Source organism: Neoarius graeffei, chromosome 11, assembly GCF_027579695.1.
Source record: "Neoarius graeffei isolate fNeoGra1 chromosome 11, fNeoGra1.pri, whole genome shotgun sequence".
Lineage (NCBI taxonomy): Eukaryota > Metazoa > Chordata > Actinopteri > Siluriformes > Ariidae > Neoarius > Neoarius graeffei.
The window spans coordinates 9,783,094-9,797,518 of NC_083579.1; the positions used below are offsets into that span (position 1 = coordinate 9,783,094).

The following is a 14,425-nucleotide window of genomic DNA, read 5'->3' on the forward strand; positions in this document are numbered from 1 at the left end:
TTATGTGAGTACACTACCAGCTGCAGAAAGGGCACGGTATGTGGAGAAACTGGCTGTGATTGATGGGTTTGACCCATATGATAAGACTCACGGCAAGGGAGAATGGAAACATAAGGAGGACCGGACACCAATTCTGCCATCTGTTTGCTACCCAGACATTGTAAACTATTTGTTGTTTACACCCAGTGCCTACACTGCTGATGACTTGAAAGCCTACAAAGGGCTACAGGCTTACAATTATGTTGTTAGTGGCTTGGTTCGTGATATTACAGCTGTTATTAAGAATAACCTACACATAGTTATGGCCAAGGTAATCTTGTTGATATCTTTTAATAATATATCTTTTCAGTTGAAAAATTAATACTTTTTGTTACTATTAAGGTATCCATAATTTAGGTTAATTTATCCAAATTATACATATGTATTTATGATATGCCTACACAACAACTATGCTTTATTTATATAATAGGAGGGAGAGCAAGCCCCAAACCATCCTAAATTATTATTATTATTATTATTATTATTATTAAATTGTAGAAGTCTGGGAGGCTTGCTGCTCATACAGTTATCAACTTGGGGCCAATTTAGCCTGTTTTCAATCTGAATTTCTTGCGTTTGCTTACCTCGAAGTGTCCACAGATCATGCACAGACTTGTCCATTATATCCACAGTTTTTTGCCAAGTCTCACACAGGTTTCTTTCAAGTCTACTGTTGGGCCAATAAATCATAAATAAAACAGCTCAGATTTGTTTGTTTAAGTCGTTTGCCACTCCACTTTATTCTCGTGGGTTCACATACCGCTGCCGTTATTTCCCCCTAATCACGAGTTTGTTGGTCTTCCAATATGGCGCAGGGTCTGTTTACTTCCGGTTTCGGGTGACGTCAGTGAAATCCCTCTATAATACTGTCAAGGTGTAGTGTGTTCTAAGATTATTGGACTTCCTGCTCGCCACCTGAATGCTGTGTACAAGCAGCAGGCTAGCAGCCTGGCTCGTCGAATTCTTAAGGACTCGACTCATGCTTTGTTCCCGGCGTTTGAGTAGCTGCCGTCTGGTCGCAGGTTCCGCTGTCCGGCCTGTGAGACCCAGAGGAGGAGAGCAACCTTTGTTCCAAGTGTTATTCTCCTCCTGAACTCTAAGAAGTCTAATGCCTCGGTCACAACCGGCCGTACATGCTCCTACGTGCAAAAAACGCAAGAAATGCACGGAGGGCGCGCGTGTGACGTGCTGATTTTCGAGCCGTAGACTGGCCGCAGAGGTTCTTTGTCATGTCAGACAAACTCTACGGGCGCTTACGTTTTTTTCAGGTTGCGAGACAAACTTACGGCCAACGTGCGTCTTTCTCCACGAACAAAAAAAAAAACGCAGCGATTTGGGAAACGCCAAAAATCGCACGGCCAAAAAATCGTACGTCCGGTTGTGACCTAGGCTTAAGACAGTTACAATAACTTAAGTCTTCTGTACAATACTCTAGTGCAATATCACACAGGGTGTCTACAGGTTTGTCCAAGTTAAATTTAAGACTTAAGACTTTTTCATACCATGTTCCAAAAAAAATTAAGACCAAAGTCACGCAAAAACGTACCCTTTTGAAAAAAAAAAACCTATATAATTTAATGTAACTTAGGCAAAAAAAAAATGTGTTTCCGGTTACGTAGATTTCAAAACTAGGGTCGGTAGGCAGGCTTTTTTTTTTTTGAATTTTTTTTTTCAAGATGGCTGCCATAACCTATATTTAGACGGGAATAATTTCACAAAATATAATGAATTTCTTTGCAGGTCACCTGAGTTACCACCTTCTGATGAATCATGAGACACCTTTTCACATGAATTTTTCTGTAAATATAACAGCTCAATCCACCATGAGAGAGAGAGAGCAGCCCCACCCCTCTCTGCTCCCTGAGTGCAGCTCGTCGCCTTGGTAACGGTGCAGGGAAAACACACAATATAACAAGCAAAGAGCACTTTTTCTCTCTCAGAGTTCCCTCTCCTCGAGCAACGCTGATTTACACAGAAACGGAAGGAGCTATTCACAAAAGTCTTTCACATTGAGTGCTACAAGGCTCCCATGAACACATTAATGTCAATTTTTTTGTCCCTAGTGTAAAAAATGTGGACACTAGAGCGAGTTAAAAACAAGTGACTTTTCTGATTTTGCAGTAAAAGCGCTGCCAGGTTTATAATGTGAGTCTATGGGAGAGCGCGGCTGTCCTCTCCTTACTTTCAGGCTTCTCATTCAAAAACCGTAAGTACTATCGCTCAGGGAGACACTTGTCTTGATTCACACAATGTGTGACTACAACTTTTGAGAAAATTGTGTGTGTAGAGTGAAAATTGTGGCTGAGAAAACAGTTTAAATGAGAAAGTTAGAGCTTTTTTTTTTCAGGCTGCCTCCACTCTAAACTCCTGAGCTGCACTGGTGTGTAACGCAATAGACCCCCATTATAAAGCCTGAGTTTCTCCAGATTTGCTCATGGTGTTTGATCTGTGACTGAGCCAAAAGTATAGAACCTAGCAAAAAAGTTGAATGCCAGATCCACACAGGAGAATTTTGTCTCCGTTTTAAAGTTTGAATCATGTCTCTAGGTGAAAGACAAAATAAGCGTTATCTCTGCTTCTGTTCCCTCCGACGGCCCCGACACACTACTGCCTCCGCCGAGTGCGCGCACACACCGCATGTCGGGGCCGCGGATGAGTTACTCTCCCTTGATCAACGAAGTCGGCGGGGAATTTGTGGTTATTATCGGTACAAACAGCGCGAATCACAACTTAAATGAGTGCGGTTCAGTTTGACATTATTGTCAGTCCGTTAGATAAACATTTAATTTTATTAAAATCGAAAATTAATATTTAGAGCCTGCGGGCAAGGCAAGGCAAGTTTATTTATATAGCACATTTCATACACAATGGCAGTTCAATGTGCTTTACAGAAGTAAAAACAAAAACAGTAAACAATAGAGAAATAAAATTACATAAAATAATTTTATTTTTATTCTAAAACAATTAATTAAAAGAATTAAAAGAAAATAAGAATTAAACAATAGAAATAAAATAATAAAATGAAGTCAAATAGGAGGAGAAAAAAAAAGAAACCAGCAGAATAGAATAAAGAATAAAATAGAATAAAATTAAAGTAAATTTAAAACATGCAGAGAAAGTAAAGATTATAAAAAATGTAAAGAAGACAATATTAATTATTTAACAGAAAGCATCTGAGAACAGCTTGGTCTTTAACCTAGATTTGAAGCTGCCAACAGCAGGAGCATTTTTAATGTCCTCTGGCAGTTGGTTCCATAGCTGCACTGCATAGTAGCTAAAAGCTGCTTCACCACACTTTGTTTTAACAACTGGTTTTAATAGTAAATTTTGCTGCTGCGATCTGGTAGATCTGATTGGGTTAGGCCGCTGCAACATATCAGAGAGGTAATTGGGCCCTGTACCATTTAGAGATTTGTACACCAGCAGCAATGCTTTAAAGTCAATTCTGTAGCTTACTGGAAGCCAGTGAAGGGACCTTAGAATTGGAGTAATGTGCTCTGTTCTTTTTGTTCGTGTGAGAACCCTAGCCGCTGCATTTTGAACCAGCTGAAGTCGTTTGATGGTCTTTTTTGGCAGGCCTGTGAAAAGGCCATTGCAGTAATCAACCCTACTAGAGATGAAGGCATGTATTAGTTTTTCCAGATCATTTTTTGACACAAGTCCTCTTAGTTTGGAAATGTTTTTTAGGTGATAAAATGCCGTTTTAGTGATTGCTTTCATGTGACTGTCAAAGTTTAGCTCGCTGTCAATGAAAACACCAAGATTTTTAACCATTTCTTTAGTTTTAATCCCTTTTGTGCCAAGAATAGTGGTAATCTTGAGTCTTTCATCTTTTTTTCCAAATAGAATTACTTCTGTTTTATCTGTGTTCAGCTGAAGAAAATTTTGTGACATCCAGCTATTGATTTGATCAATACACTGGGCTACAAAAATAAGTCATTAAAGTAGCCGGCTGGACTTAATTGTGTAGTCGGCTGTATGGCCGGCAGCCGGCGCTTGTGGAAAGCCCTGATTTTCCCAGTGAATGACAAAAACTTCCGGTTCACGCAGTTGGGTTATATGTAAAAGTCGCAACTGGGAAAAAAACGAAAAAAAAGTTTAGGGTCGGGCAGTACGGATTAGGGTCGGTCAGGTAACCGGAAACACACTTTTTTTTTTTGGCCTTATTGTTCTTGTAAACATTCACCAGAAAACACTATTCTAGTAGAAGTACTTCATTTCTTTTCTTTGACAGGCATTCACACACTCAGAACATAATATAAGGATAGGGCCAAACAAAATATGTGTTTCCTGGGTTTTCAAAATAGGGTAGGTAGGTAGGGAAAAAAAATTGTTTTTCCCAAAAGTTTACAACAGATTTTCTAGGGTAGGTAGGAAAAAGTGAGAAGTTTCCTTTGAAAACTTTTTTTTGCAAAATACTCGTTCAAAACTAAACCTAGTCATCAGATATCGTTGATGATATAAAGATGCACTTGTATATAAATTGTTCTAATAATGATGGCATAATTTCATTTTCCAGGTAAAATGGGAATATTTTGGTGGATGATCTATTTGGTGGTGGTGGTCCAGTACCTAGATCTATCCTTTCAGTTCTGAACATTTCCAAAATATATTTTTATATACCACGGGGTTTGAAACTTAAGACAATTTAAGACTTTTTAATGGCCTTATTTTAGGAAAATTTAATTTAAGACTTAAGGACCCGCGGCCACCCTGTCACATGTCCTGATGTGCAATATTACAATATCACCTTGTCACTTTAACTACAATGTCACTAATAGTCATTTTAATTTTACCCATGTGTCATTTTATTTATTTGCCATATTTTATCTGCTGCCTTTTTTTTTTTTTTTTAAACACTGTTACTGGCAACAGGCCTGCCATTGTACATATGCAGTTTTGTTTTGGTTTTTTTGCCCACCCATTTTTGTGATTTTATTCTTTGCGATTTTATTTTCTTGCTCTTTTAATGTACCGCTCTTCGCCCTTCGGAGATAAAGTTTTGTCCAAGTCTAATTGCGATTAACTATATGAAATTCTGAGATTAATCGCGATTACATTTTTTAATCGTTTGACAGCCCTAATTCCTACATTTTATAAAATGAGAATTTTTTTTTATTGCCTTCAATTCTATGGAATCAATTGTGCCTAAATGTTCACACAATACTTTTGAAATTAAAAAAAAAAAAAATTTTTTAATTTTGTTTAAGTCAAATTTTTTTTTTTAAGAGTGGCAAACAAATTATTGGTGTAATTGTGCAAAATATCAGTCTATTACTCTTCAGAAACCTTTTTTGTTCCTTGTCTTTGTTTGACGTAATTTATTTTGGTTGCGATTCCAGCTCTCTCGTTTGCGCTCCCTGACTTTTTGCTTGCAGTTTTGGCACAAACATGACATGTGGGCGGGCTGTCCAGGAATGCATTCCCATTGGGTAACTTGTGTTTGACTGACAGCTACACTCAGCCATTCCCTACTCGGATTCTGGCGGACTGTTTGACGAGTGACCGATCCATTGATGGTAAACAAGGATCGAGTGGACTTCAGTGGCGACTATGATATTGAATTTACACTTAATTCAATATCATAGTCGCCACTGAAGTCCACTCCATCCTTGTTTACCGTCAATGGATCGGTCACTCGTCAAACAGTCCGCCAGAATCCGAGTAGGGAATGGCTGAGTGTAGCTGTCAGTCAAACACAAGTTACCCAATGGGAATGCATTCCTGGACAGCCCGCCCACATGTCATGTTTGTGCCAAAACTGCAAGCAAAAAGTCAGGGAGCGCAAACGAGAGAGCTGGAATCGCAACCAAAATAAATTACATCAAACAAAACTGAGAAACACGCAGAACAAAAAAAGGTTTCTGAAGAGTAATACTGATATTTTGCATGATTACACAAAATGTTTGCCAGTCTAAAAAAAAAAAAAAAAATTGATTTTTCGTTTTGGTTTGATATTTCAAAAGTATTGTATGAACATTTAGGCACAAAATTGATTCCACACAGTTCTACTTTAACCAGTAATAACTGTTGGAACTGAAAGTCAGCTTTGTAAAATAGTTTATTGGTAAATCTGGAAAAAAAAAAAAGTCAGTGATTCTGGACCGTCGATAATTGGAGCCGCCACTCTAACAGAGAAACAAGAATTGAAATGTGCTACTTGTGCGTATGTCCGCATCCTGGATTTGTATATCATCCAACATGGCAGCGCGTGCTTACGTCACAATTTGTCACGTGGTTGCACATGAATTAGCGGACAGCTGATGATATTTACGTCATGACCTCACTGTAGTGATGCATGTAAAGTTGAAGGCTAAGAAAACAAGTATAAAGGAAGAATTTGCAAAAACCTTCTTGCTATAAAAATCTGAAGCCTGAAAACTGACATTTAGAGGTGCAAAAAAATAAAATAAAACCACACGCTTGATACCAGAAAGGAGCTTCAACTGTGAGCGATTTCAGCTCATCATAAACAAAACATTACAGTGCATTAATAATAAATAAACCCAAGACTTGCTTTGGCTCCAGCTTGTAAAGCTAAGGCTTGCTAACCGTGGCATGATGCTAGTTAACCATCAACTTACCTGCAGCAGCAGCAACAGAGCAACTATCCGTTTCTGGTGTCGTCCGCACTGCCCGACCTGCTGAAAAGCTTCTTCCATATCCATTTCTGAGAAGTGTATCGCGGTGTAACATGTCACACAGGTTTAACACCAAACATTTAAAACAAACCCCGAAGATGGAAGAAACGAAGGGCACGCTTTCTGCATCCGAATCCCAAACAAGCTCAAATTATTAATCTAGTGCCCTTTGTAGGACGCAGCCGCTTCACATACATCACGCACCAAGTAGGGCGCGCGGGGAGGAAGTGAACATCCATTTATATCCGAACAACGCCGAGACGTGGCTGCGTCACGTGCTCTAGTGCTGGAATCTGATTGGTGGAACCTTTACAATCAAAATCCCGCTCCCGGAAGAATTGAATCAAAGTCAGGTTTTTAACCCTTTAGGTACTGAATCACCACCCAATAAACAAGCGATTGATTAGACAGGTTTCCTGAATAGTTCGAAGTTCTTTCAGGTCCACTTGGAACGAACACACTTTTTAAAAAATAAAAACACACGAATAAAAGCACTAGGGTCATACCATCACTCTTGAAAATCTTAATGTTTATTAGGAGATTAAAAATAAAAAAGTTAACCTTTTTTTTTTTAACAAAAATAACCCTGAAATCAGCAGTCGTTCTTAAATTCAAAAAATTAAAGACAAAACGAACACAAATACCCATATCAACCAAGTGAAAAACATTTAAAAAAAATGGTACATAACACCTTTATTACTTAACATTAAAACAGTGAGAATAAAAAGATATACAGAAGAAATTTCATTGAATAAAATAGCGACGTTATAGAAATACAAGTAGTACTCAGTCTCTACAGGTAACAGTAAAGAAAAGGAAGTGGCATCATCACTGATTTTGGGCCCTGAGGGGTAATCTGGATCGAGATGGAGTCGCCGAGGTTTCGTTTTCAGCTACCTTTGAACGGTTCAGAGACTTGCTGCTGAAGTTCTCCTTCTTAGACTTTTTCTGTAGAAGAGAAATGGACATTGTAATAAAAATCGCCATGTCCATGTGGGCCAAGGTCTAAAATGCAAGGGAATGTGGGCTGTGTCCCAAATGGCCTCCTGATTTTACAGTACGGCAACAAAACCACAGCATTTTTAAAAAAAAATTTTGCATTGGACTATGTCCTCAACTTCAAAGTCTCATTTTTGCATCACAATTGGTTGTAAAGGTCTTTACTATGACCAATCAACCTGAAGTTCATGCTTTTCCGATAGCATGTTTTATTCCCCCTTCTACCACAGCCATTTTCCATCCATGAGCAATTAGGTTTTTTTTTTTAAACTAAAAAAAAAAAAAAAAAAAAAAAAAAGTTACAGCTTTACCTTTGATTGTTAAAACACCAACACATGAGACGACACCTATAAAACGTCATATAAAAGTGTCTCCTTACAGAAAGGTTCATCATATCAACCATTATATTTCTACAATGACTGCTCATTCACAGGTGTGCATGATGGCCACTATACAAGCCAAGGCTTTTAGATTTTACTTAGAATATGGTCATATTAAAGGTTTGCATCACCTAGTCGACCAACACCTTAGTCACTGATGTTGGGGATGTCAACAGAAAGAAAAGCAGCTAGATGTACTTTAGTACCAAAGTTACTCTCTGGCCAAGTCTGTAACCACCTGCCTGTCACACTCTTATGCGATTCCCAAACTGCTGCCAAAAGCTGGAAGTACACAATTGTAAAGAACGCCTCTGTATGCTGTCGTTTTGCGCTTTCCCGTCACTGGAAGGGAGAGGCCCAAACCTGTTCCAGTACGACGCCTGTGCACAAAGCACACTCCATGAGGACATGGTTTGTCCAAGGTTGGAGTGTAACAGGGTTCCAGCTGGTGCTCGTCACACTAGTCATTGACGAACATAATCCAGCAGTGACGAAGAGAAGGTTACTAGCCATCGTCAGTAACGAATGCATGGTCATCATGAGTCATCTTTTCTAGAAATCCCTCCATTTGCTGAAATCTAACTGCAGTGAAGAGATGTTTGGCCAGTCGCAGTGCATCTTAATTAGCCTGGTATGGTGGTGCAATTATCTCTGCGTGAAAACAATGGTGCAGTCCAAGCTGGGTTTTTTTTTGGAATGGTCTTCAAGCATGAAGGCCGATTTAAGGGCCAAAGCCCACTCAGCGCTCCAACAATCCCTGAACATAGACAGTGTCAGGAACACAGGGATCAGTTAAAATAAAAATCAGCCTCAAACACCCCACCCCCTGCCAAAGTGCTGTCAGCTGGCAAGCAACTGAAGGGAGCTAGGTTTCAGGGCTAAAGCCCCCAGGTATTTTTCACCCCCCAAAGAAAATACAATATAAAATATTTAATAGAAAAATTGACTTGGAAGTCATCTGGTATCTGGAATGTTGAAATACGATGTAGCTTATAATGCGCATTTGCGGTCCGAAGGGAGAGCGAGTAAGGATGCATTTTTATTAAACTGATGATTAATTTTACTAGTGACATATGCAAACTGACGTGAATGACAAATTTAAAAAATAAATAAATAAAAACTAATAAAGCCATCAATCTTTGAATGTGCATGGGTGAGAAGATCTTGTAAAGGTAGACATAACCTTCCCAGCCCATTGATGCTCATCTCCCTTAAAACCCACAAGCCTCAGGAAAAGTGGACTTAACCCCCAGTCTGTTCAACAGCAAGGATATAAACTGCCCTGGTGTAACCAACGCATGATAAAACCACAGAGGTCATTCTGTTCAGTTCATAAATCGACAGGAAAATGGGATTCCTTCACTGTTGGTTGTTCCAAGAGTCTTCTTGACTTTGTTCAATTGTAAATCAAGTTGTGTTGAAGTAAAGGGCAAAGAGAGAGTCCCAATATCCTCTTTTGAATAATTCCATGCTAAAATAACCTGAAATAAGCTCAAACTAAAGGTTTATTTTAGCTTGGTGGTGCACAGAGCACCCAAAAAAAAAAAAAAAAAAAAAAGTCCTTCTTCAAGGCTGAAGTAGAGCCCAAATTTTATATAATGGAGAGGCCTAGCTGTATCTGTACAAATATTTAGGGGTGTTCACACGGCACATATTTGCATTGATGCTGCACTGATGTATTTTGTTGCGATATATCTTACACCAGTGTAAATTTTACTGAGCGTTCACACATCACAAACCTGCTTACTAGAGAGAAGCGTGTTAGCACCAGTGCAGCCCCACGGCAGTTTTTGCGACCGTGCTATACGATAGTAGTAATGTGGAAATGAAATATGCGCATGCGTGAAAATGTACTTCCTTTTCCCGGTTGTCATAGCATCACCAAGCGCTGGGAAAACAACGTGGATGAAGACACCAGTGTTGCCAGATACTGCCGACATTTAAAAATATGTTCAAATTCGCCAAAATGCACTTAAAACCGCCCAATCTGGCAACACTGGAAGACACGCAGTTCTGTTGTTGATATTCACCATTTTGGAAGCGCAAAATTCCAGGATGCAAATTATGCAATGCCCGTATGTAATCAACTCTCCTCATGCGTAGCGAGTCTACCCCTGTAGCGTTCAGACGTCCCATTTTATATCGCTGCTGCCCCGCAAACTAGCATTTATTCCGGAGTAAATTTCTTAAACCACCTCCCGAGCAGGGTTAGATTTGCACCGTTTAAGCAGCTTTCAGGGGCTACACATGTGAACGCTCTACCAGGGCAGCCCCGGTGCTACACCGGAGTAAAAGTTGCCGTGTGAACACCCCTTAGGTGACAGTTTGGTTGGTTTAAATCTGTATTAAACCCACGTTCATAAAATCAGTAACTTAACTCCTCCCAAAGTGAATATTTATGACCATTTTTCCAATGAAGTGGAGAAAATTTCAGAACCCAGGTTTAAGAACTTGTCCTGCATAAATCCCTGACCTCAGCACCACTACACACCTTTTGGATGAACCAGAACACTGATTGAACTCCAGATCTTCTCACCAAAACATCAGTACTTGACCTTATAGCTGAATGAACAAATCCCAACAGCTAAGTCTCCTAAATCTACTGCAAAGCCAACACCGAAGAGTGGTGGTACAACACTAGTATTGTAGGTCGAGTAGTCAGGTGTCCATATACTACTTTTGGCCTTATAGATCCTTGCATGGCAAATCATACAGATTAACCTTGGATTACACCGAGGTTCTTAACGGTAGCTTTTGCCTCCTGTAGCTGAATAAACAAATCCTCAGCCATGTTCCAAAGTCTAATGAGATCTAAAAGGGGCCAAATCTGGAACAGGATGTTCAAGCACATGGTGTTCGGAAAATTTTGGCTCTACTCTACCCAGTCGAAATGAAGCCAATTCGACAGTTAGTTCATGCATGTTGTAAATATTTAAACAGACACATTCCATTTACACACACGGATGATAACTTGCCTTAAAGAAGGGAACCCGTCCCTCCTCATAGCAGATCAGATTCTCATCAGATATCGACTGCTGTGTTGAGTTACTGTCACTGGAGCAACAAGCATCATCCTCCAGAGAGTCCTAAACAGATTGAGATAATATCAGGAGATGCCTAACCCAAATTTTGAATTTCAGTATTCTTGAAAACATCAGTATTTTGGAATGACTTTCAGTAACATTAATTTATGCACATTTCCATTATAAAGAGGTGTATACACCAATATGTTTAACATTTAAATTATTAAAAAGTACAGTTTTGTGCGAATTGAATAAACAAAAACGCAAGCAGCCATCTCAATTGAATTTCCACAGCATACAATTTCTCACATTTTTCTAAATACAATAGTGTTCCCTGTTTGCAGACATTACGGTTGACTACCAATCATTGGTATTGAATGTAACTCCTGTTAGGTTTATATAAGTATTATTCTTATAAAAGTATTATTAAAATGGTGACAAAATTAAGAGTTAACTTAAGGTTCAGTTAAAAATGACCTTCTGTTTCGGCTGGACATTGTTTGGGAACATTTTGTTTATGAAATGTGTATTTTGAACAGAGAAGTGTCTGAAGGACCCACCAAGGTCTGTTTTAGTGTCAGATCGACCCACACACACACTTTAAATGTTGGATGTAATGGTAGCCTTATTGCTGAACAAAGAGTTAAGACTCATATTTTTATAGTATATATTACTTATAGTATATTTTAGAGCTTTTTAAGATCCTTTATTATTTTGGACTATTGCATATACTATGGCAGTGATTTTAAACTGCTCCTGTGTAGCCTGACCTTCGTCCAGTGGAGAAGAACACTTTTGTTAGACCAAACAGTCCTTGTTTAAAACATTGTCGTAAAAACATCTCACGCGCTTTGACGTACGTAAATGAAATTGCTGAAATATTATTTTGCTTATGATTGAAGGTTTCATTCACACACATACATATGGAATTAAGATGTGATTTGCTGACCTAGCACATAGAGACATCAAAATGTTGTCACTCACTCACACCCTCCCATAGACACACACACACCCCTCTCTGAGGTCACATACAAACACACATTTGACAGACACAATAGCCGTTTGGAGAGATTATGATTTGTTATAAAAGGTGTTTGTAATCTTTCATCTTTGACGAAGTGACTGTGCGAATAAACTGGCATGTGAACTCTCTGGTTCCCCTGTCTGTTTCTATCGTTCTATCATTCGTCCCGGATCCAAGGGTGGCCCACGAAGGAATCGGGGTCTCTTTCTGGGTGAACCCCAACAACTCCTCAAAAAGTATTATATTATATTGGCTGGCAAAATGTTCTACCTGTTAGATTCTAATAAAATTTAAAAAAAATTTCTTACTTCATGCCAAAGAGAGTCCGACATTATCTTAATGTCCCAATATATAAATACTTCAGCATAATGCTTCAGAAGAGACATTGAATAAAATGACATTTATAATTGTATTTAAAACAGTGGAATGATCAATTTTTTGCCACAATCCCAACAACACTAATCATAAAATTCTGTTTTTGATCATACTACATGTACATTTGCACTTGCAACACTGAAAAGACTTTGAATTAAAGAAGTACAGCCAGTGTTTGATATTTCAGTGAATAAAAATCAGACATGTAAAAAGAAACTGAATAAGTTTAACTCGCATTTCATGGCACTAATTGGCGAGTTCAACTCCAAGCACAGGTCAACCATCACCGCTTCAGCACGGGTCACGTTCCATGTCTTTTCATCCACGGATTTCGCAAAAAACTGCTGGATACCCCCAGATTTACTTTCCGCCTGACTCGCCATTTCAGCATACTCCATATGTTTTTTGGAGTTGACATGCCGCGTGCAGTCATCGCGACCACCATGAGTGATGTTAATGTCAGTTCTACACAGTTTGCAGTGCGCGTATCCATTGCCCTTTTGACTGGGTGTAACGCACGGCCATTCTACCGTATATCGTAGGAGGAACACCGGAGACCTGTGCTTCACTTGTCCCGATACTGAGCGTTTCATTTCCACTATTGAGAAGCAGCACCATGCGTGTGACATCAAATGAAAATAGCGCGAACAAATGTGCGTTATCTGCGCATGTCACGCACAGCATGTGTGGTTGTCGTAAAAATAAATAGCCGTGAATCGCGCATGGATTGAAAAAGTCACTTGGACATTTAAAAACAACAACTCACTGGATTTTTTTTAAAGACTTTATAATCACTCCGTACAGACCACTGTTCGCCGCAACATCGTATTTACGTAACTTTTCCGTACAAAATACGGCCAATCCGTACTAGTAGGCATCTCTGTAATATTCCCTTAAAAAAAAAAAAAACCCTCACCCACAGGCAACAAACATTCCTAGAATGTTTCTCCATACATCTTGGGGCCTGTACCTGTTCTACACGTTTCTCCTCCTCCTCTCCTTCGGTGAGGACGTCACACTGACCGAGCATGCTTGTTTGCTGCTCCTGCTGAGCCCTAAACTCCTCCTCCAGCTCCATTCTGCTCCTCAGAGGTACCAGACCACGTGGGTACATGTACTCCTTACGCTTTGGTGTTGTTCCTACACAGAAGGGGGGGGGGGGGGGACACACATTTTTTCCCTTCATCAAATACACTTGCTCCTATAAATAGCTACAAAGCCATAATGCTATTACCCCAAATAAAATCAGAAGCGCGTTTCTACAGCAAAAACAGTTATTTTGAGAGAGTTTAGGTGCCAGATTCAAAACTGCCTGGTTTGCAAAGAGCAATAGTCGTCTTTTTACAACACCTAAGGAGGGTATAACCAAGCATTGCCAGGTGAGCACAGAAAAAAAAAAAAAAAAAAAAAAAATCACCTGAACAGATATGTTCCGTCTAATTGCATTAATAGACCCCTTTCACTGACGTCACCCGAAACCGGAAGTAAACAGACCCTGCGCCATATTGGAAGACCAACAAACTCATGATTAGAGGGAAATAACGGCAGTGGTATGTGAACCCACGAGAATAAAGTGGAGTGGCAAACGACTTAAATAAAACAGCTCAGATTTGTTTATGATTTATTGGCCCAACAGTAGACTTGAAAGAAACCTGTGAGAGACTTGGCAAAATACTGTGGATAAGTCTGTGCATGATCTGTGGACACTGAGGTAAGCAAACGCAAGAAATTCAGATTTAAAACATGCTAAACTGGCCCCAAGTTGATAACTGGATGAGGAGCAAGCCTCCCAGACTTCTACAATTTAATAATAATAATAATAATAACAACAATAATAATGGAAGGTTTGGGGCTTGCTCGCTGCTGCCAGGTTGGTTGTTGAGTAGCCTGACTTTTTTTTTTCTTGCGTGTGGCATCATTGTTGACGCGAGGTTGTTTTTTTGA

General features: G+C 39.3%; 2 protein-coding genes across 5 annotated transcripts in view; both read right to left on the reverse strand.

Moving 5' to 3' along the window:
• slc22a15 (solute carrier family 22 member 15) overlaps window positions 1-6,881 on the reverse strand; it is a 67,088-nt gene extending 60,207 nt beyond the window's left edge. For 2 of the 4 annotated variants that reach the window (XM_060933388.1, XM_060933387.1), the window contains exon 1: window positions 6,624-6,878. In XM_060933388.1, coding sequence (XP_060789371.1) covers window positions 6,624-6,735 — 112 coding nt within the window. In that variant the 5' untranslated portion in view covers window positions 6,736-6,878. Of the gene's footprint in view, window positions 1-6,623 lie in introns of all 4 variants that reach the window. The other 2 variants (XR_009655612.1, XM_060933386.1) reach the window with 2 other exon arrangements.
• A 311-nt stretch (window positions 6,882-7,192) lies between these two features.
• kif11 (kinesin family member 11) overlaps window positions 7,193-14,425 on the reverse strand; it is a 45,079-nt gene continuing 37,846 nt past the window's right edge. Inside the window, exons 21-23 of the mRNA XM_060933384.1 lie at window positions 13,452-13,621; window positions 11,035-11,145; window positions 7,193-7,628 (exon numbers count right to left, since the gene is read on the reverse strand). Of these exons, the coding sequence (XP_060789367.1) occupies window positions 7,509-7,628; window positions 11,035-11,145; window positions 13,452-13,621 (401 nt within the window). The 3' untranslated portion in view covers window positions 7,193-7,508. The remainder of the gene's footprint in view (window positions 7,629-11,034; window positions 11,146-13,451; window positions 13,622-14,425) is intronic.